Source organism: Papio anubis, chromosome 1, assembly GCF_008728515.1.
Source record: "Papio anubis isolate 15944 chromosome 1, Panubis1.0, whole genome shotgun sequence".
In the NCBI taxonomy this organism is placed as follows: domain Eukaryota; kingdom Metazoa; phylum Chordata; class Mammalia; order Primates; family Cercopithecidae; genus Papio; species Papio anubis.
The window spans coordinates 41102065-41123272 of record NC_044976.1 but is presented as its reverse complement, the minus strand read 5'-3'; the positions used below and the strand labels follow the sequence as shown (position 1 = coordinate 41123272).

At 45.8% G+C, this 21208-nt stretch overlaps 2 protein-coding genes and 1 long non-coding RNA gene across 8 annotated transcripts in view; 1 reads left to right on the top strand and 2 right to left on the bottom strand.

The window, feature by feature from the left end:
• TMEM269 (transmembrane protein 269) overlaps positions 1-6680 on the bottom strand; it is a 35236-nt gene extending 28556 nt beyond the window's left edge. For 5 of the 6 annotated variants that reach the window (XM_009206365.4, XM_009206371.4, XM_009206362.4 and 2 more), the window contains exons 1-2: positions 5712-6680; positions 1171-1309 (exon numbers count right to left, since the gene is read on the bottom strand). In XM_009206365.4, the coding sequence (XP_009204629.1) occupies positions 1171-1309; positions 5712-5739 (167 nt within the window). In that variant the 5' untranslated portion in view covers positions 5740-6680. Of the gene's footprint in view, positions 1-1170; positions 1310-4724; positions 5067-5711 lie in introns of all 6 variants that reach the window. The other variant, XM_021940291.2, reaches the window with a different exon arrangement.
• LOC116275451 lies at positions 6026-13285 on the top strand. Its single transcript, XR_004184561.1, has 3 exons — positions 6026-6110; positions 6671-6794; positions 13179-13285. It is a non-coding gene; the product is annotated as an uncharacterized LOC116275451 (long non-coding RNA).
• A 1146-nt stretch (positions 13286-14431) lies between these two features.
• Positions 14432-21208, bottom strand: part of C1H1orf50 (chromosome 1 C1orf50 homolog) — an 8799-nt gene continuing 2022 nt past the window's right edge. Inside the window, exons 3-5 of the mRNA XM_003891697.5 lie at positions 16807-16893; positions 15299-15430; positions 14432-14962 (exon numbers count right to left, since the gene is read on the bottom strand). Of these exons, the coding sequence (XP_003891746.1) occupies positions 14777-14962; positions 15299-15430; positions 16807-16893 (405 nt within the window). The 3' untranslated portion in view covers positions 14432-14776. The remainder of the gene's footprint in view (positions 14963-15298; positions 15431-16806; positions 16894-21208) is intronic.

Genomic DNA, 21208 nt, shown 5'->3' with positions numbered 1-21208 from the left:
TCATGTATTTTGATGCCTTAAATTATTTCCATGAGCTCTTTCAGATCCCACATTCTTGATTCTGTGCCTCCATCCAGCACCTGTCCCCAGGTCCCTCTAAAAGCTGCCACCACAGCTCCAAGCAAACCTGCCCTGAGAGGCCCACTCTCAAGTCTGCACCCGGATTGCAATGCTTAGGCAGCCCAGAAGAAGCAAAGGGCCTGACCTAGACCTCAGCTGTCTCCAAACAACCACAGCATTTCCTTTGTTTAGACCCAGTCCTATGTATCTAAAGGGGACTGAAGCTAAATAAAAAGACTCAGGGCACCATTATGGCAAAAAAATAACACTCCCAGATAATTAGGCTGAACTAAGAAGATAGAAGTTTTCTGGGCTGGGCACAGTGGCTCACGTTTGTAATCCCAGCACTTTGGGAGGCCTAGGCAGGCGGATCACTTGAACCCAGGTGTTTGAGACCAGCCTGGGCAATATAGTGAGACCTCATCTTTAAAAAAAAAAAAAAAAAGTTTCTTTAAAAAAAAGATTTTCTGCTGTAGGTGTGCCCTACTTTATTATACTTGAAAAACCAAGATTTTAGAGAATCACAAAAATTTCCAGCTGCAAGGGAGCTTAAACATCATCAGGTAAAGTCATCTTATCTTATGGATGAGAAACAAATCCAAAGAGAAGTCACTTGCTGATGGTTATAGACAATCGAGTAGATTAGGAGGACGTTACCTGCATCATAAAGGATTTATCTTTAAAGGACTGATATCCCGAAAACATCGAAATGGGATTCAACTTACAGAAATAGAATTTGCTTACAACGTTTTAGGGGAACATATGCATGTCTCGGACCTTCCAGAACAGTGCTAATTTCAAATATTCTGCCAGGTCGTATGATCTAAGAATTAGAAAATATGAACTGTGGCCTACCCAAAGATTGTATAAAGGCCACCAGAACAGAATCTCTTGACTTTCTCATAAAAACCATTCTAGACTGCCACAGCTGGAATGAACTGGTACAGTTGAGTCTGGGATCTTGGCCCTTTGACTCCTAAGCCACTGCACTTTCCCCGGGTACACTGTGGATTCCTGTGCCTCAGTGCCTGCTCTCTAGACTCTCCCTCTCCTTCCCTCATGCCATTGGCTCCAGCTGTTGGCTAAGAGCTTGCTGGGCCCCAGACCTACCTGCTGAAGCTGAAGATGATGGAGAAGAGCCCCAGGACCATGTTGGCCAGAGATAAGGCATTGGTAACATCCTTCCAGGAAACCTCATTTATCTGGGAATGGCTCTGGTCATGGCTCAGGAAGAAACTGGTACCCTTACCTGGGGCCCAAGAGAGAGGGGCAAAGGGTTCCCAAGGTCAAGGAGTCCCAGAAGAGGCTCCCAGGGACCTGTTCCACTAGACCTCATCCCAAAACGGCACCATCCCTACATTCAGTTTCACTGGCTGGACTAGACTAAGGGAGACAGGAGGTAGATGAAGGAGACTCAGGAGGTGAAGACAAAGGTGCTGAGAATCCAGCATCTTGGAAAAGCTCAATAGCAGAGTGGGTGAACCAACACAAGCATAGTTTCCACTCCCTCTCTGGCTGCACCTTTGCCCTGCAGCGCAGACATCACTCCAGTCCATATGCCGACCATCCTGGAGCCCCATGGCCCAGAATGCAGGGGATATGGGCCCTTCTCCCATCTGAGAGGTGGGCCCTTGTCACTGACCAAGGGTTGGCCTGAGAGAGAAGAAGTGCCAGGAAGCCCTGTTGTCCCACAGTCCAAGCTAACTCCTCCTGAAGCACAGGGCTGCAGCCGAGGTGCCTTAAGGTCCTGGTTCTGACAGGCCCCAATCAGAACAGCAGGCTTACTTCCCACAAGGGAAGAGATGACAGATTAAAAATGAATGTGTAGCCGGACACGGTGGCTCATGCCTGTAATCCCAGCACTTTGGGAGGCCAAGGCAGGTGGATCACCTGAGGCCAGAAATTCGAGACCAGCCTGGCCAACATGTTGAAACCCCGTCTCTACTAAAAATACAAAAATTAGCTGAGTATGGTGGTGCATGCCTGTAATTCCAGCTACTCAGCTTGAACCTGGGAGGCAGAGGTTGCAGTGAGCCGAGATCACACCACTGCACTCCAGCCTGGGTGACCGAGCGAGACTCTGTCTCAAAAAAAAAAAAAAAAAAGAATTTGTACAACACTGAATAGTTCACAAAGATCGTTTCACCATGTTCTCATTCCCGTGTCTCCTTCTCAGAGCCTGACAACCTCAGGAGATGGTGCTAGAATTCTCCCCAATTTTATGAATGAGGAAACTACGGTTAAAAGAAAGGAAGGTATTTGCTCAAAGTCACACAGTAAGTAGAACCAAATCCCATCTGATTCTAAATCTGGTGTTTCTTCTGCTGGAGTCATAGATTTTAGCAGGAGGAGGTATATGGGATGTGGCAGGGAGGGAGCTCGATGGCCAGGTCTGTGAGACAGCAGCAGCCTCCCTGTGTGTGCGGCACCGTCCAGCCTAGGTCCCACAGCGCTCCCAGTCTCTCCCAGTCTCTCCCACAACAGGGAATTGGCTGGCCCTGCCCATCTTCACAGCCTGTCTTATCTCTGCTTTTACTCTAAGACCACATTTGTACACCTTACACATAATCTGCTTGTGCAACTGAGTCTCTTGGAGAAAGAGCCCCATTCCTCCTCAAAACTGAGAAGCCCCACTGGTTGGGGCAAATGTATCAGCCACAAATAGATCCTGCACTTGAGTAAAATAAACAAGCTTCAAGGTGTTCCCAGATCTGTCTTCTCATTTAATCCTCACCCATTTCAGAGGTGAGGATTAATCTCACCTCCAGCTCTGCCTCCATCCAGCCCCTCTGTTCAGCCCCAGGCCCATCTGGTCTGGACAAGAGCTGAGACAAACCATGGTCCTTTCTCATTAACCCGCCACAAAGATGCCAGCAGCTGGGAGGGCTGACTTGGAGTTTGGGACTAGAGTTTATCAGGACAGCACTGCTGGGCTCACTGCCTCAGTGGGCCAGCCTCACTCACCAAAGGGGATCAGTAGCTACCTGGCCAGAGCCATTGGGATTCCTAAGACCTTCTTATGCCAGAGTCCCTCCAAACCTACGGCAGGAAGCAATGCAAGCCAGGGAAATCTGGGAGGGGAAGGGGACAAAGGACTTGCTGCATACTCCCTCCCCGTGAACCTGCTGTAGTGGTCTCTCCTGGGTCTCTGGGATGACCCCAGCAAGATCAAACATCCCAGTGTCTGCTGCTCAGAGTCAGCAGGTGCCCAGGGTCTGTCTACCAGCTGTCAAGCATTGCTGCTGCCTCTGTGCTACTTCACAGCTGGTTAATTTTTAATTAATGGTCAATTGTCTAGTATATTATCTCTTTCGTTATCTCCTCCATTCACAAACCACTTTCACATTTAGGATTTCCACTGGCCCTGTGAGCACTGTCAGGCAAGGGTTCTAATCCCTACTTTCCAGGTAAAGCAAGGAAGACTCAGATGGGAACAACCTAGCTCAGGGTCACACCAGAAGTGGCAGAACAAAACTTACAATTTTGCCTTAAGTGTTCTTTCCCCTGTGCTCTGCTGTCTACCAACCAATAGGACTGAGCATTGTATTGGTTATATGCTGTGCCTGAGTTGGGTGCTGGTAGAAACCTTGGTCCCTGCCATCACAGAGTTTACAACCTATCCAAGGAAACGAGTCTTTTGCATACATGTGGAGACTTAGACTCATAGTGGTACCTTATCTTACAGATGGGGAAACTGAGGTTTCAGGAGAGTTAAGTGACTTGTCCAGTAAATGGTGGAGCCAGGATTTGATTTGGGTCTCCTCTTTCCCAATTAAATGCTGTTTGCAGCAGAATGCACAAGTCCCAGGCGTGAAAGGATGTGGAACTGAGAATAAGGGCTATAGAAGACAACAGGAATAAGGAACCACCCGCCATTCATTCAGCAAATGTTTGGCCAGGGGCAAGATGTGGTGCCTGGTGCTTGGGACACAGAGAAGATTAAGACCAAGGGACACAGTTTAGCCACAGTACCTAACCCTGCACAGAAAAGAGGCGACCAGGCTACTAAGGGAGCACTGAAAAGGGGCTCAGCCTGCCAGGAGGTGAGAAGGCTCCCAGGAGGGGTGAGGGCTGAGGCTTGGCATAGCACCAGACTGCAGGTGATGTGGTCACTCCCCAGCTTTTTGAATGCCCTCAGGATGGAGTCCAACTCCTGTGTTTGGTATGCCAGCTCTGCTCAGCTCTCCCAGCTTCCTCTCAGTCCTCCCCACCCTTCTCAGACCCTCTCTTTGGTCTTGGGTTGGGTAGTGCTCCTCTTTGGGAAGCCCCTCTGACATCCCCCACCCCGCCCTGAGCATGTTAGGTGTCCCTCATCTGTATGGTTTCATCTTCTTGTGCTTACCATGTGATACTTGGCACTCTGTTTTGGCAGAGTTTTGGCACTGCCTACCCTGGGGTTCCTATAAGGGATGCAATTTGAGTGCTGGCCGAGGTCCCTGTGCCCAGTATGAGACCTGACAATAGAAGTTGTTCTGTGTTTGTTAAATTAACATCACAGGTCACTCTGGTGCTTCCCTGAGGCCCTCTGGTTGCACCAAATTTATTGACCCCCCATCTAACCCTGCCCAATGTGGCCTCCAAGAAGCCTTCTCAGATGAACGCCCAACAGTCCAGCCCCTTCCACATACCCAGCAACTACCCAGTTCTTATGATCTTCTACTTACTCATTTTTTAAAATGCTGTTTATTTATTGCTGATGGCTGCTCTGTGTCAGGCCTTGTGTAGGGGGGGACGGGGAGAAGAACAAGAGCCAGGCTGCACCCTCCAGCAACTCAGAGTCTGGTAGAGGAGGCAGCTGTGTGTAGGGACAAGTGTAATGTTGGACAAGGGGATGTGCCAGCTGTTGTGGAGAGACTAAGTCTGGGGTGGGGCAGAGGAAGGTTCCACTCCTGTGGTGACATTTTTCAGGGTCTCTAAGGATGAACAAAGAATTAGGAGGGGCATTCTTGGCCCAGGGAATGAGCCGCAGGTGCGGAAGCACGATGAGGAGCCTGGATCCCTGGATCCTGGAAGAGAGGGGTGACCAGAGGTGACACTGGCAGGTAGGCTGCAGGGGGTGGTCGTGCAGACGTGACCTTGAGTGGCAGCCCGTGGCGGGCACTGTGCTGTTCAGTAAGGGAGCAGAGTCTTGGTCAGACACGGGCAGGGAGCGCAGGGCGGCTTTGAGGGGACAAACTACAGAAAAGGAAACCGGCCAGGAGATGGGAGGGGGTGAAGGGGGGAGAGGGGCGGGGCGGGGGGAGCGTGGACGTGAGGAGGAGAAAAGCAGAGCTGTGACAGTGGGGCTGGAGAGGAGGGGAGAGTTGAGTATGGCTCTGAGGTTTCTAACTGAGTGGTGGGGCGGCGCCTCCGCGGAGTGAAATCATCCAGGCGGACTCTCCAGCAGGTGACACGCGTGGCAGACACGGCAACACCGCTCATGCCAGTTCCAGACCCTCTCCCCTCCCAGCCCCCGCTCCTTTCCTGGAGGCTGGAAACCGTCCCCGGCCTCTGGGGACGGGACGTGGTCCCCTGGCCCACTCTGGCTGTCCCAAGGCTGCCCAGGCCGGGCTCCAGCCGCTACCACACCGGGAAGATGGAGCTGGGCTGCTCGCCAACAGCACCCGGGCAGCGGCGCTTCTTGTCCCTTCCACGCGGCCGCGGAGGCTCACCTGGGGGCTCACCCTGGGGACAAGGCATTCCTACATGAGATGGGGGTCCGCCCTTCTGCCCCGTTTCCTGTGCGGTGGAGGGGGCCAGCCCTGAAGAGGAGAGCCTCTTGCTCCCACCCTGGCTCTTAGCTCACAATCCCCAGAGCAGGGGAGGGGTTGCGGGTCTGTAGTCAGGGAGAAGGGCCTCAGTTTCCAGGCGAGCCCAGGTCTTGTAGTAGGGGCGGCGGGGAATGGAGGAGTCCCGGGGGAGGGGACGTCTTCTCTACCTGAGTGAGGCTGGGAAGGCTTCATGGTGGAGACAGCGGCCCCGGCGCGTGGGCCTGGAGTGGGGCGGGAAGTGCGCTGGGGAGGCGAGGCTGTGCCGGACGCTGGGCCCAGCCTCTGCGGGGCCCCTAGAGGGTAAGCTCCACGCGGGCAGGGCTGCTTGTACGTTTGCTTCGCTGCTGTTCGCTGTGCCTATAAGAAGGGCATAGGCACATAGGAATACTATTTGGATGAATGACAAGCTAAGGAATTTGCACTCAATTCCTGAAGAAAAGTTTTTAAGTAGGAAGGTGACATGGTCAGGTTGTTTCAGGAAGACTAACCTGGCAGCCATTGCGGAGGAAGGATCTGCAATCCTGCAGGCCAGGAGGCAGATGAGCAACAGACGGGATGGGAAGAAGGAGCCCCCTCAGGAGCCCATGTGAGATGGACTCCCAGGGGTGAGAGCGGCGAGAGGGAGGGGATAAGAGCTTCTCAGAGGTGACTATCTTTGGCAGTTAGGCTGACAGAGTGTTACACAAAGAAACTTTTTGGTATTGGGTAAGGATTTCAGGCACCGGTTCTCAGATACGGCCCCATCCTCACTAGCCCACCGGAAGCAACACTAGAGCAGGGATCACTGTGAGGACCCCACAGGAGAATATAAAAGGGCAAGGGAGCTAGGAGGTCAAGTGACACTTTGCCTCTCCTTGCAGCCAGCCCGGGAAAGAGGAGTGTAAGACCGAGCATGTTCTGAGGGGAACACCAGGCAGCAAGTACTGGGCTACATGTTGTACAGACATTCTCATCATCTCACTGGAACTTGTCCGCTACCCTGAGGTTAGTGTTAGCATTCCCATTCTACAGAAGAGGAAATAGGGGATCAGACAGCTGATTCTACTGGAGAATACACCATTAATAATTAGTGGAGCCGAGACCTGAAAACAGCGATACCAAAGTCAGACCTAGGGTGTGTGAGAAACCGGGCGGAGGCGACAAAAGGTGTGCTACACACCCCAGCCTGAGTCAGGCCAGCTTCCTTTGATCATCTATGTGTTTCTCTTCATTGCTCCCTGCCATGTGGCCCATTAAAGTGGCAAATTAGCCTGGCGCGGTGGCTCACGCCTATAATCCCAGCACTTTGGGAGGCTGAGGCGGGCAGATCACGAGATCAGATCAAGACCATCCTAGCCAACATGGTGAAACCCCCCCTCTACTAGAAATTAAAAAAAAAAAAATTAGCCAGGCGTGGTGGTGCATGCCTGTAGTCCCAGCTACTTGGGAGGCTGAGGCAGGAGAATTGCTTGAACCCAGGAGGCGGAGGCTGCAGTGAGCCGAGATTGCATCACTGCACTCTAGCCTGGGCGACAAAGCGAGATTCCATCTTGAAAAAAAAAAAAAAGAGTGGCAAATTAAAAATTGTAGCATAATGATTATACCAGCTTACCTTTAAACCAAGTTTACATTCCAGTGCTAACACTTACCAGATGTATAAATGTGAACAAGTTACTTTTTCTGAACCTGTTTCCTAATCTGTAAAATGGGATTGTTGTCAGAATTAAATGAGATTATATGCTTGGCACAGAGTAGAAGCTCAATTATTAGCATTATTAATCTAAGGATATGATCATATATCTATTAGCCTGGACATCCCCAAAGTTTCCTTCAGGAGAGGGGAAGGAAGCAGGGTAGCTGAGAAAGATACCCCCTACCAGAAGTTTCTAGCTTTCCTCATTCTGGATCTCACAGGAAGTACAGAACAGGAACAGTAAGTTAGGCTACTTACACTTGTGCTAATACGGTAGCCAGCAGCCACAAGTGGCTACTGAACACTTGAAAGGTGGCTAGTCCGAATTGAGATGTGCTGTAAGTATAAAATACACACCAAAGTTTGAATACTTAGTTTAAAAAAGAATGTAAAATAATTTTTTTTTAGTAAATTGTTGAAATGCTAATAGTTTGGATATGCTGGGTTAGATAAAATGTATTTTATTTATTTATTGAGACAGGGTCTCACTCTGTCAGGTTGGAATGCAGTGACATGATCATAGCTCAAAGCAGCCTTGACCTTCTGGGTTCAAGCAATCCTCCCACCTCAGCCTCCCAAGAAGCTGGGACCACAGGCACATGCCACCATGCCTGGCTAATGTTTGTATTTTTTGTAGAGATGAGATCTCCCTATGTTGGCCAGGCTGGTCTTGAACTCTTAGGCTCAAGCGATCCTCCTGCCTCAGAGTCCCAAACTGCTGATATTATAGGCATGAGCCACTGCACCCTGTGATAAAATGTATTCTTAAAGTTAATTTCACTTTTTACTTTTTGATGTAGCTACTGGAAAAATTTAGATCACACATGTGGCTCACATTATACTTCTATTAACTGCACTGACTTGGATCCTTTGCAGGATATAGGTACAGAGCTACAGATGTCCATTGATTTATTTGATTTATTCTTTTTTTTTTTTTGAGGTGGAGTCTCACTGTGTCGCCCAGGCTGGAGTGCAGTGGCGCAATCTTGGCTCATTGCAACCTCCGCCTCCCAGGTTCAAGCAATTCTTGTACCTCAGCCTCCTGAGTAGCCAGCATTACAGGTGCCCGCCACTACACTTGACTAATTTTTATATTTTTAGTAGAGATGGGGGTTTCACCATGGTGGCCAGGCTGGTCTCAAACTCCTGACCTCAAGTGATCTCCCTGCCTTGGCCTCCCAAAGTGCTGGGATGACAGGCATGAGCTACCATGCCTGGCCCACTTACTTATTCATTGTTAAGAGTATTTATCATGCGCCAGGCACTATTTTAGATGCTAGAAACAGCAGTAAACAAGACAGACAGTCTCTGTCCTCACAGAACTTATAACCACAGAACTTATAAACAGAAGCAAAACACACATCATTTCTGGTTGTGCTAAGTGCTGTGGAAAACAAAGCAGAATCAGAACCACTTTAATGTGAGAAGGGTTGGTATTTCTGATAGGGTAATCAGGGAAGTGGTATTTCAGCAAGGACCTAAAGGATGAGAAGACACAAACCTGCAAAGATCTTGGAGGCAATGCTCCAAACAGATGAGACAGCAAATGCCAATGAGCAGCAATGAGCTTGATGTGTGGGAAGAACAGCAAGGTCAGCAAAGCAGGAACATGCTGAGTCCTGAGAGTGGCAGATCACATAGAATCTAGGGAAGAAATGAGAAACTCTGGGATTTTTTTTTTAACAGAGGTGCAATCTGGTTTGTAGTTTTAAAAGATTATGTTGACAATCTCTGTGGAAGCAGGGAGACAAGTTAGGAGATTACTGCATTGTCCAGGCTGGACATGATGGTGGCTTGGACTAAGGGGGAAAGGGGTGAGGTGAAGAGAAGCAGTCACATTTGGGATACATTTTGAAGGCAGAGCTGGGACTGCTGACTGGTATGAGGAGAACAAGAAGAATCAAGAATGACTTGGGTTCTTGGCTGCTACAACAATGTGAGACAGGTGCTGATGGAAAGAGAGAGGCCTGGTGGTGAAACAGGTTTTGGGGATGAACTCAAGAGTTTAGATTTGGACACATTAAATTTGTAATGACTACAAGTCAAGTGGAGACAGCAAGTAAGGCTGTTGGACAAACAAGTGTGCATGAAACTTGGGGACTGATGAGGGCTGTAGGTATGTATGCGAGTCAGTAGTGTGTGGACAGCATTTAAAGCCTGGGGAATGGATTAGACCACTTAGTAGAGATAAAGAGGAGAGGGCCACAGACTTGGCCTCAGAATGTAGATGTCAGGAAGAGGAGGATCAGGACACAGAAAAGGTACAGTCAGTGAAGTAGAGAAAAGCAGGAGATGATAATATTACAAATCAAAATGAAAAAAAAAGCTTTCAAGTACGGACTGCTCCACTCAATCAAATGCTGTTTAAGACTACAGAAATGAAATTTTTCCAGGCACGTTGTAGCTCCTTCCTCCCAAGCTCCAGCTCCTTAAAGGAATGAATGAACCCTATCTTCTGATGGGGGTTCTATATCCAGGCTTTAATGCCAGAGATATGGGCTCAATTGCTTGTAAGTTGTATAAGTTGTATGACCTTAAATAAGTTACTTAACTTCTCTACACCTTGATATACATCCTCTACATACCTATCACTAAACGCCCAAGTGAACTACTCCGGTAGTGTCTCACATAAACATCTCATTCTGCTTAAGGCCAGGAATTTGAGACTAGCCTGGGCAACATGGTGAGTCCTCATCTCTATAAAAAATTTTTTTAATTAGCTGGACGTATTGGTGCATACCTGTATTTCTAGCTACTTGGGAGGCTAAGGCAGAAGGATCGCTTGAGCCCAGGGGTTCAAGGCTGCAGTAAGCTATGATTGAGCCAGTGCTCTCCAGCCTGAGTAACACAGTGAGACTGTCTCAAAAACAAAAACAAAAACAAAAAAACCTTACTTTATCACTTTTGTGATTTAACTTCTTTATACCTCTATACCGAGATCCCTTATGACTGTCTTAATTGGCCCAAACAGGATTAAGGTTATGGTCAGACTCAAACAGGACTGTGTCTGAATCTGACCTCTACCACTTCCCATCTGTATAACCATGGGCCAGTTTCAGAATCTCTGAGATGCTCCTGCTCTGTAACATAAGAATACTATATACCTCATCGATGGTGGGTTATGTGAAGATTAAAAGAGATAATGGATACACTTAGCAGAATAAAGGCTCACTAGACAGTACTTATCATCTTTGTATCTGTAACACTAATACTCTTCATGTTTGTGGACTGATAACTTGAGAAAGTAAGATACAAGCCAGCTCTCCTTTCCTCCTTCCAGAGCACTAGGGTGGAGAAAGGGAGCTATAGTCAACTGTTACTCACACCCAGTAACTTTGGAAGGGCCAACTAGGTGGACTATCAATATCACAGAATATCACTGATTATTCTGGAAAATAACAGGGATGTCCTCCTCCTCCTGCAAATTTTGTTGAGTGGATCCCCACTATTCATTGCAGACACTCAAGCCAGAAATGCTTGAATTCAAGCATCATCTAAGAGCCTTTCCTCTCATCCCTCTGACATTTTATTAACAAGATGGCAATTGATTGTACTTTCAATGTGCCATGCTTCATCAAATGTAAGATGCTATCTGTTTTGATCTTTTTATGTAGCTCTAAGAAAGAAAAAATGCCACTTAAACTGTGACATGCCACTGACTTTTAGAAGTGTCCAGGTTTGAGATACCAAAATGTGGGGGGAAAAAGTACACCTTGCAATTGGTGAAATATAGGCCCTCTCATTCTACCACTGCTTAGTTCAGACTCCCATCATCCCTTGCCTTGATTAGGGATGGAAGCTCCTGTCTTCCCTCTACCCAGCCTCTGCTGCCAAAATGATGTTTCTAATGGCCAATATTACCAACCTACCCAAATCCTTCCATTAGTTCTTCTCCCATAGCCCCCAGTCCATATTCTCCTGTTTAACTGGCTGCAATTCCTCACATGTCGTATCACTTCCAGTCAATGTCCCTTCCATGTTATTTTTTGTCTGGAATGTTTTTTCCTTCCCCTCTTCATCTATCTCCTAGCTTTTAGACACAAGGATTTTCTAGCCGGGACATATCTCACTCCACCCCCCCTTGTGGCCAGGACTGCTTTGGTTGATATGGCTTCAATGGATGTCCCTTTCTGCATTCACAAATAAACTCCATCCAAAAATGAACCCTACCCCAACCCCCAAGAGACAAACTTCCTATGAAAGGGCAATTGGAGCCTCCAGAAAGTTCTAACTTGTATGGTTTTCAACACCAAGCAAGCATCAGCTCCTCCAAGAGTCTTCCCAAATTCTCCAAGCTCAATAAGGAACCCCTCCCTGGAGCTCCATAATATTCCACACGTACTTCTATCACACCCCTTCTTAGAGCATCTTGGAGTTGTAAACTTGTTTCCTTCCCTACTATACTGTGAGCTCCTTGGAAATAGTGATTTCTTATTCAGCTCTATTATTCCCCAGAACCTGGAACCTAGAAGGTACTTCATACTAATGAAATTATCAGGTGAACGGATGGATGGGTAAATGAAAAGTGATTACTGTATATAATCACTGGGTCCTAGTTTCCCATTCTCAGGTGCCCCAAATCACCTCACATTGCCACTAGCCCTTCCCAAGTGTGGTAACTGGCTTAACCAGGAAAGAGCAATGACACCCCTTGGTGGTCAGTGCAGGGAGTACATCTTACTGAACAAAAGGAAGTTTCTCTCTTTTCAATCACTGCTGTCCCGCTCTTGAGGTTAGGAAATGTCAAGAGTGAGGGAGATTTGCATTTTCAAATGATCAAGCTGATGACTGCATGCAGAGTGGATTGGAGAGGGGATAGAGGAGGAAGCAGGGATCCCAGCTGGGAGGCTGACTTTAAAGTTAGAGTTGAGAGTGAAGTGCAGATCTGTGACTTTGACACCATCACACTTAACCACTTTGTAATATTGCCTTTTTTACCTAGAACTTTTCTTTCTTCTTCTCAACTGAGCCCTGTGACAGATAGATTCTAGGATCTGTTCAATGATTCAGTGATGTCTGCCTTCTGGTATACATGCCTTTGTATAACTCCCTCCCTTGAATATGGGCTGGCCTAGTGACTTGCTTCCAACCAACAGATTACAGCAAAGCTGATGAAATGTCACTTCTGTGATCAGACTACATGAGACTGTAACTTCCATCTGGCTAGCAGACTCTAATCCTTGCTTACTTTGCTTAAGAAAGCTGCCATGTTGTAGAGGCTCGTGTGGCAAGAAGTGAGGGCAACCTCCAGCCAACAGTCAGCTAGTGGAATCCCTGAAGCCAGCAACCCTTGAGGGTTGTCAACAAGCCTGATGCGGTGGCTCAAGCACCAGCACTTTGGGAGGCTGAGGCAGGTGGATCATGAGGTCAAGAGATCGAGACCTTCTGGCCAACATGGTGAAACCCTGTCTCTACTAAAAATAAAAAAATTAGCTGGGCATGGTGGCGTGTGCTTGTAATCCCAGCTATTTGGCAGGAGAATCGCTTGAACCAGGAGGCAGAGGTTGCGGTAAGCTGAGATTGAGCCACTACACTCAGGCCTGGCAGCACAGTGAGACTCTGTCTCAAAAAACAAAATAAAACAAAAAAAAAAAAAGAAAAGAAATTCTGCTAACAATATAAGTGAGCTTGGGAGCAGATCCTCCCCCAGTCAGGCCTTCAAATGAGAACAGCCCTGACCAATAACTTGATTTCAGCCTTACAGGGTTTCAGAGAAACCATGAAGCAGAGGACCCAATGAAATGGTGCCTGAACTCCTAACCTATAAGCTCTGAAATAAATGGGTGTTGCTTTAAACCATTAAGTTTGTAGTAATTTGTTTATCTGATAACTAATGAAGTACCTATTCAAAATTGTCATCATCATGCAGGTGAGAACCTTCTGAAAACCTGGGAAACTTTCTGTAGTCAGACTCCACTACTGTACCACTAATGTCTCTTCCCTCCGACTCTGCAGCACCCCAGCAAAAGACCTCTGCAGCTGAGTCCAAAGAACATTCCCATGTGAACCGAGCGACCAAGTGTCATCTGAGTGAGCTTGTTAGATTCTAGCCCCATCCTGTGTGAGGCCTTAGGTGGACCATTTACAGCTCACAAGAAATGCAGTTTATGAGGAGAGACCATGAATAATGGGGGGCAGGGTATTACCAAGCAGATCAGCATAAGGAACATCCATTCCCAGAGAGAAACTTGGGCTATTGTCAGTTCAAGGACATATCTCTCCGTCCTTTTACAGCATATTGCAATAGATTATAGCCATGCTAAATCATCCATAAACGAGCTAATTCCACCGAACAGACAGGAAAGAAGGTAGAGTCCTACAACAGCCTAGTCGGAATAAGAACTACAGTAATTTTGCCAAAGGCCCTTAAGTTCTTGAATAATTCTTGTCAAAATGAATTTCAATCTGAGTTAACTCACAGTCAACAATTTGGCTGTTTTTCTTGTTTCTCACTCTACTGCCATACTCTCTTCCACAGTATTTTTAAGTAGCCATTTAAATGGGTTTGTTCTGCTGCAGGTGGCTGAGCCTGGGAGCTCCTCCTTGGGAGACTACACAATGGATTCTATAATGATTAGTGGCAGCATCCAACGTCTCTTCCAAGTCTAAAATTTGTGAGTTTCAAAGTTGACTCTCCCCAAACCTGGCCTTTGCTGCTGCCTCAGATTCTCATTCACTCTAGCAAGGCAGAGAGAGCAAAAGGGGCAAGACAAGCCTCATCAACAGCACAGAAATCCCAGAATCACACACTCTCTGGTCCAGCAAAGCCAAGTGGTTTTTTTTTTTTGGGGGGGGGGTTTAATCACCCTCCATTACCCAACATTCTCATTCCCAGATGAATTTTAAACTGGAGTTGCACCAACTGTGAGACAGCCTCAACCCCAATGTTAAATACTACCAGTTACTAAAAAAAAAAAAAAAAAAAGACTGAAAACAGTTCTCTCTGGAAAACGATCCACCAACCTTTTTATGGGAAGAAGAACGTCTTCTCTAACACTTTAACTTAAGGGAAGAAGTGATGGAGAGGAAGAAGGAAAGTACATTGGCCAATACTCTGAAACTGACTGACTTGGGTATCTGTGGTCCAGAGAGGATCCCGAAAGACAGTGTGACTCTGTCTCAATGATTATTACCATCCCAATTAAAAGTCAAAATGACAGCATTTACATTCACACAGGGTCTCTTTCCAGGAAGTTTGTGATTCACCTACATGTCCTCAATTCTCAAGATAACAATGGGGTCAACAAGGAGGTGACAGCCAGGTCCTGTGAGAGCTGTTTGTCAGAGCCCACTCTCAGTGAGTCAGTCCCTGGAAGTTGGGTTCAGTGCATGGAGGCAGGGCCACTGACTGGCTTAGCAACTTGTCCATCATGCCGATTTTAGCATCTTGCTTCTCAATGTCCTCATACGGAGTCCAGGACAAGTCATGCTGTAGCTTGTAGGCACCAAGGAAGTCATGTGGACAACTTGTCCCCCATTCCTAGAGAAGGCAAAGGAGGCAGTTCCCATCAGGGTGGGTTGTGAACAAACTGAGCTCATTTCCTAATTATGCCACAATCTCTTTTTTGGCTTTTCACTTCATACCAGTCAGAACAATCTTTGGAAAGCAGTTACCTTACACATCAGATCCCTCCCTTGAGAAAATGAGTGAAATAATTTAAGCACAGGTATATTTTTTATAGTCATGTCTGGGCTCACATCACCCCCAGTTTTCTAAGAAACCATATACCAATCCACATGTCTACATTTTCACACATATACCAAGAATTTCTCAGAGGCTGGAGTAGATTTTTGGGCAAACAATGTATGTTCTTACCTTTGGAGAAATGATGGAAAAATACTGCTGACCACTCTCCCGTTTATAGAGGTAGTAAATGTTGCCAGGTTTTTTCACCATATTACAAGCTACATGGTGCAGGTCGGCATCTCTGTGAGCATCTTCCAGTACCTATGAATCACAGATATGTAATGAATTAGGTATTGGAGATAACGGGCACCCATATTCAGTGATCATCCCAATTAAAATTTGGAAACCATTCAATGCTTAGGATCTTGGTCCCCAATAGCAATGAATCACTTTTAAGATCCAGATTACTCTGAAGTAACAAAAATTAGACTATGCTGCTATGCTGTAAAAAAGGCTTTAAAAAATTATATTTCAAGCCAGGCACAGTGATTCATGCCTGTAATCCTAGCACTTTGGGAGGCCATGGCAGGCGGATCACTTGAGCTCAGGAGACCAGCTTGGGCAACATGGCAAAACCCTGTCTCTACTAAAAATACAAAAAATTAGCCAGGTGTGGTGGCATATGCCTGTACTCCCAACTACTTGGGAGGCTGAGGCAAGAGGATCACTTGAGCCCAGGGGGCAGAGGTTACAGTGAGCCGAGACTGCACCACTGCAGTCCAGCCTGCGATACAGCATGTCTCTCATCTTAAAAAAAAGGTCAAGCCGTGGCTCAAGCCTGTAATCCCAGCACTTTGGGAGGCTGGAGACTGGCGGATCACGAGGGTCAGAAGATCGACCATCCTGGCGAACACAGTGAAACCCTGGCCTCTACTAAAAAATACAAAAAACTAGCCGGATGACGGGCGAAGGCCAGTCCCAGTTACTTGGGAGGCTGAGGCAGGAGAATGGCGTGAACCCGTGAGGGTAGAGCTTGCAGTGAGCTGAGATCCAGCCACTGCACTCCAGCCCGGGCGACAGAGCGAGACCGCCTCAAAAAAAAAAAAAAAAAAGGTATTTCAAAATGTTGAGCAATGACTCCAGGTAATTTTTAAGTTTCTTTCCTATTTTTCTGTGCTAAGTACATTTCTTTTATAAATGAAAACATATTCCCCTGTTAAAATGCTTTACCTCATGAAACCTTCTCCTGGAAAAAACAAAACAAGGGAGGCTGAGGCAGGCGGATCACCTGAGGTCAGGAGTTCAAGACAGGCCTGGCCAACATGGCGAAACCCCATCTCTACTAAAAATACAAAAGTTAGCAGGGTGTGGTGGTGGGCACCTGTAATCCCAGCTACTTGGGAGGCTGAGACGGGAGAATCGCTCGAACCCGGGAGGCAGAGGCTGAAGTAAGCTGAGACCACGCCACTACACTCCAGCCTGGGCAACAAGAGCAAAACTCTGTCTCAAAAACAAACAAACAAACAAAAACTTATACTTAACCTATTAAGCTTATTCCTTCTATTTTACTCAACACCTACCTCTACATTTCTAGGAGGCACTAAAGACATAAAAAGTCACAATGATTATAAACAAGTTCAGCCAATCCTGAGAACTAAAGAAAGAAAATGAAAGCCTGTCTAACAGTCATTCCTTACCTTCCTGGCTTGTTCCTGCAAATGTTGGATTTGCTCAGCTATGACTGTCAGCTTGTTGGTGGCATTTGCTCGGATGAATTCATCAGCCTACAGGTGAGAGAAAACTAAACTGTGGGTTGAAAGAGGAAAAGACTTCTATGATGTTCTTTTCTGGATCCCAGTGAAGAGGTTTATGCTAATATTTTGCTTCTGCCTAAAATATTTTTCCCATTCTCTCCACTGCCCCACAGCCTCCCACTCATCCTGAGGCCCCACTCAGATAGCACTGTCATGAGAAGGCCACCCTGACATGACTCCACACCACAGTTACATGCTCTCTTCTATTTCCCATAGCTTTCCACCCTTTCACTATGAACTGCAGTTACACTGAACTTCTTTGGTTCTCCAACATGACTTCTCTCTTTCTCTCTCTCTCTCTCCTGCTACCAAATATATTGAATATACCCTCTCCTCCAACCAATCCATTTTTCCTCCTGCTCTTTACCTAACAAACACCACACACTTCTCAGGTCTCCATTTTCTCATGTTTAAACCCTTGTGAAATCAGGGATGGATTTTAAATAATTAAAAGACACTTGTGATCTGGCCCTTATCATCTGCTAAGGTAGAAATCTAGATACACACAGAAAGTATTCGGGTTTTTCTATGTGACCCCCACACCCCCAGAACTGAGAAAGTATGTGTTAATCTGACCATTTCCTCAGTTATTTACATCACAACTACTTAAATTTTAACTTACATGTGCATTTCTGATTATTACTTAAAACGTATTTTAAAAGACTGCATTATGATGTGGACCCGAAACAGAGTTATAATGTGCACACAAGACTGCCTGCCATGTGCCACAAAGTGCAACTGAAGGCAATGGAAATTTTTTTTTTTTCAGAGTTTTCGCCCTTACTGTCCAGGCTGGAGCTCAATGGCGCAATCTCGGCTCACTGCAACCTGTGCCTCCTGGAGTCAAGTGATTCTCTAACCTCAGCCACCCGAGTAGCTGGGATTATAGATGCCCACCACCATGCCCAGCTAATTTTTGTATTTTTAGTAGAGGCAGGGTTTCACCATGTTGTCCAGGCTGGTCTCGAACTTCTGACCTCAGGTGATCCACCCACCTCGGCCTCCCAAAGCGCTAGGATTACAGGTGTGAGCCACTGCGCCCAGCCAGGACATTTCTTAAAATAGATCAAATTCTCAAAGTTAGGAGAGACTAATGTGAACAATTCATGTGCTGGGAAGGATTACCACTCAGGCAATAGAAATCTGTCAAAAATTTCCAGCTTACTTTTACAAAAAGCTGATTATACACAATTAAGGTAAAGAAATGAGGAAATTAAACTAGAACTTGAACTAAAAAATATTAAAGAGAATTTGTTGGTTAGTTGAGGAGTCTTACGGCAAAATTCAGGTATAAACCAGTGTTATGAGTGAACAGAAACCATACAAGTAAACTGAGTCATTTATCTGTCCCACAGATGTATATTAGGCAGCTACTGTGTGTCAGACACCACACTAGGCACTGGGTGTACTGGTTAACAGGAAAGAGAAATCCCTGCCTTTAAGATGGCAAGTCAAGTCTAATAGTTTAACAGAAATATGAGGCAAGTCGCATATAAAATTTTAAATTTAAATTATCTAGTAGCCACGTTAACAGTAAATTAATTCTAACAATACTTTTTTTTTTTTTTTCTTGAGGCAGAGTCTTGGTCTGTCACAGACGCTGGAGTGCAGTGGTGCAGTGGCTCACTGCAACCTCCACCTCCTGGGTTCAAGCGAATCTCATACCTCAGCCTCCTGAGTAGCTGGCACCACAGGCATGTGTCACCATGCCCGGCTAATTTTTGTATTTTTAGTAGAGACGGGGTCTGGCCATGTTTGCCAGGCTGGCCTCGAACTCCTGGCCTCAAGTAAGACGCCTGCCTCAGCCTCCCAAAGTGCTGAGATTACAGGCATGAGCCCCCGTGCTCCAGCTAACACATTTTATTTAACCTAATATATCAAAAACATGTTCATTTTAACATGTAATCACTATTTTTAAGTTGTTAATGAAATATTTTGCATTTTTTGTTTGTTTTTGTTTCTTTTTTTGGTCCTTTGCAGTCTAATCCATATTTTGCATTTGATATTAAGCCTTCAAAATATAGTGTTTATTTTGCACTCACAGCACATCTCAATTTGGATGCTAAATTTTCATCAGAAATACTTCATCTGCATTTAGACTTAATAAAATTTATATGTGAAAAAGTTGATTCACATACTCAAATTGTTCCAATATACTTGAGTTCCAATACTTGAAGTAATTATTGTTTTTAAATTCAAATGAATTAAAATCAAATAAAATATAAAGTTTGGTTCCTCAACCACACTAACAACATAAGTGCTTAACAGACATAATGTTGCTAGTGGGTACCATATTTTAAAGCACAGCTCCAGTGAGTAATAGATACCAAAAAGTAAACATGATTAAAGTTAATATTATATGTACACATAATAACAATGCACTATTATGAAGGAAATAATCACAATTATGTGGTAGAAGCAGGTTAAAGATAACAACTAAGTAGAAAAGCTACTTCATTTTTATGAAGTTTAATAATAGGGAGTGGTGGGGAATTGGAAAGTATATGTAGCCTAGAAGTATTTGAATTCAATTTAATAATACTGTCATTTGGATGGGGTAGGGTAAGGCCTTTTTCAGACAAGAAGGCCTCACTAAGGATGTAACATTAGACTTGGGTCTAAATGAAAGGAGAGGACCGACCATGAGAAAAGCTGGGAAAAAAAAAGTTTGCAGGCATTTGAGGCCAATGCAGTTGAAGAGTAGTTAGTGATAGGCAATGTGTAGAATGGGGTTGAAAAAGAGAGCAGAGACCAGATCGTGCTGTCTTGTAGCCCACGGTAAAAGAATTTGCATTTTGTTCCAAGAATGAAAGCCCAGGCATGGTGGCTCACACCTGTAATCCCAGCACTTTGGGAGGCCGTGGCTGGTGGATCACGGGAGGTTGGGAGTTCGAGACCAGCTTGACCAACATGGAGAAACCCTGTCTCTACTAAAAATACAAAATTAGCCAGGCGTGGTGGCACATGTCTATAATCCCAGCTACCTGGGAGGCTGAGGCAGGACAATTGCTTGAACCCAGGAGGCAGAGGTAGATGTGAGCCAAGACAGCGTCATTGCACTTCAGCCTGGGCAACAAGAGTGAAACTCTATCTCAAAAAAAAAAAAAAAAAAAAAGACAGAAAGAAAGGAGGAGCCATATATGGCCAAAGAGACAGTAGGTATTTCCAGAGCTAAGGTAGTTCCAGGTTAGGGGTAGCCTTATAATAACCCTCCCTTTTCTTAAGGTGCTAGCAGTAAATCTCGTAAACAAAATTTGAATTTATATTTTGAAGAGTTAATATAAAATGCAAAATATGGATTAGGCTGAGGTCCAAGAAAAGGAAAAAAGAAACAAAAAATGCAAAATATTTCATGAACAACTTAAAACCAAAAAAGCCTCATAAAAAATAAAGGAAGAGAAGAGTACCTACAACTACTAAGCACTAACCCTAGCCTCAACTACTGAGGCCCTCTACATTCATCTCATTTACTTCTCACAACACCTTTATGAAGTTGGAGATGATAACCTCACTTTCTCATTTTAGCAATTAAGACTCACAGACATGAGGCAACCTGTCCAAGGTTTCACAGATAATAAACAGCAAAGGATCTGAACACAGGTCAGTCTGATTCCAAAATTCATGCCTTAATACCAGGCCTCCTGAGCTTTCTGAACACACACCAAAACCCGGGTGAGTCCTGCTAAAAAAAATAACTTTTTTTTTTTTTTTTTTTTGAGATGGAGTCTCACTCTGTCGCCCAGGCTGGAGTACAGTGGCACAATCTCCACTCACTGCAACCTCCACCTCCCAGGTTCAAGTGATTCTCCTGCCTCAGCCTCCTGAGTAGCTGGGACTACAGGCGCCTACCACCACGCCCAGCTAATTTTTTGTATTTTTAGTAGAGACGGGGTTTCACTATGTTGGCCAGGCTGGTCTTGAATTCCTGATCTCGTGATCTGCCCGCCTCGGCCTCCCAAAGTGCTGTGATTACAAATGTGAGCCACTGGTCCTGCCCCCTCCGTTCCTTTTTTTTTTTTTTTTTTTTAAGACTCGCTCTGTCGCCCAGGCTGGAGTGCAGTGGTGTGATCCTGGCTCACTGTAACCTCTGCCTCCCAGGTTCAAGCAATTCTCCTGCCTCAGCCTCTAGAGTAGCTTCAGACTACGGGCACACACCGCCATGCCCAGATAATTTTTTGTATTTTACTAGAGACAGGGTTTCACCATGTTGCCCAGGCTGGTCTCCAACTCCTGAGCTCAGGCAATCCTCCTGCCTCAGCCTCCCAAAGTGCTAGGATTACAGGTG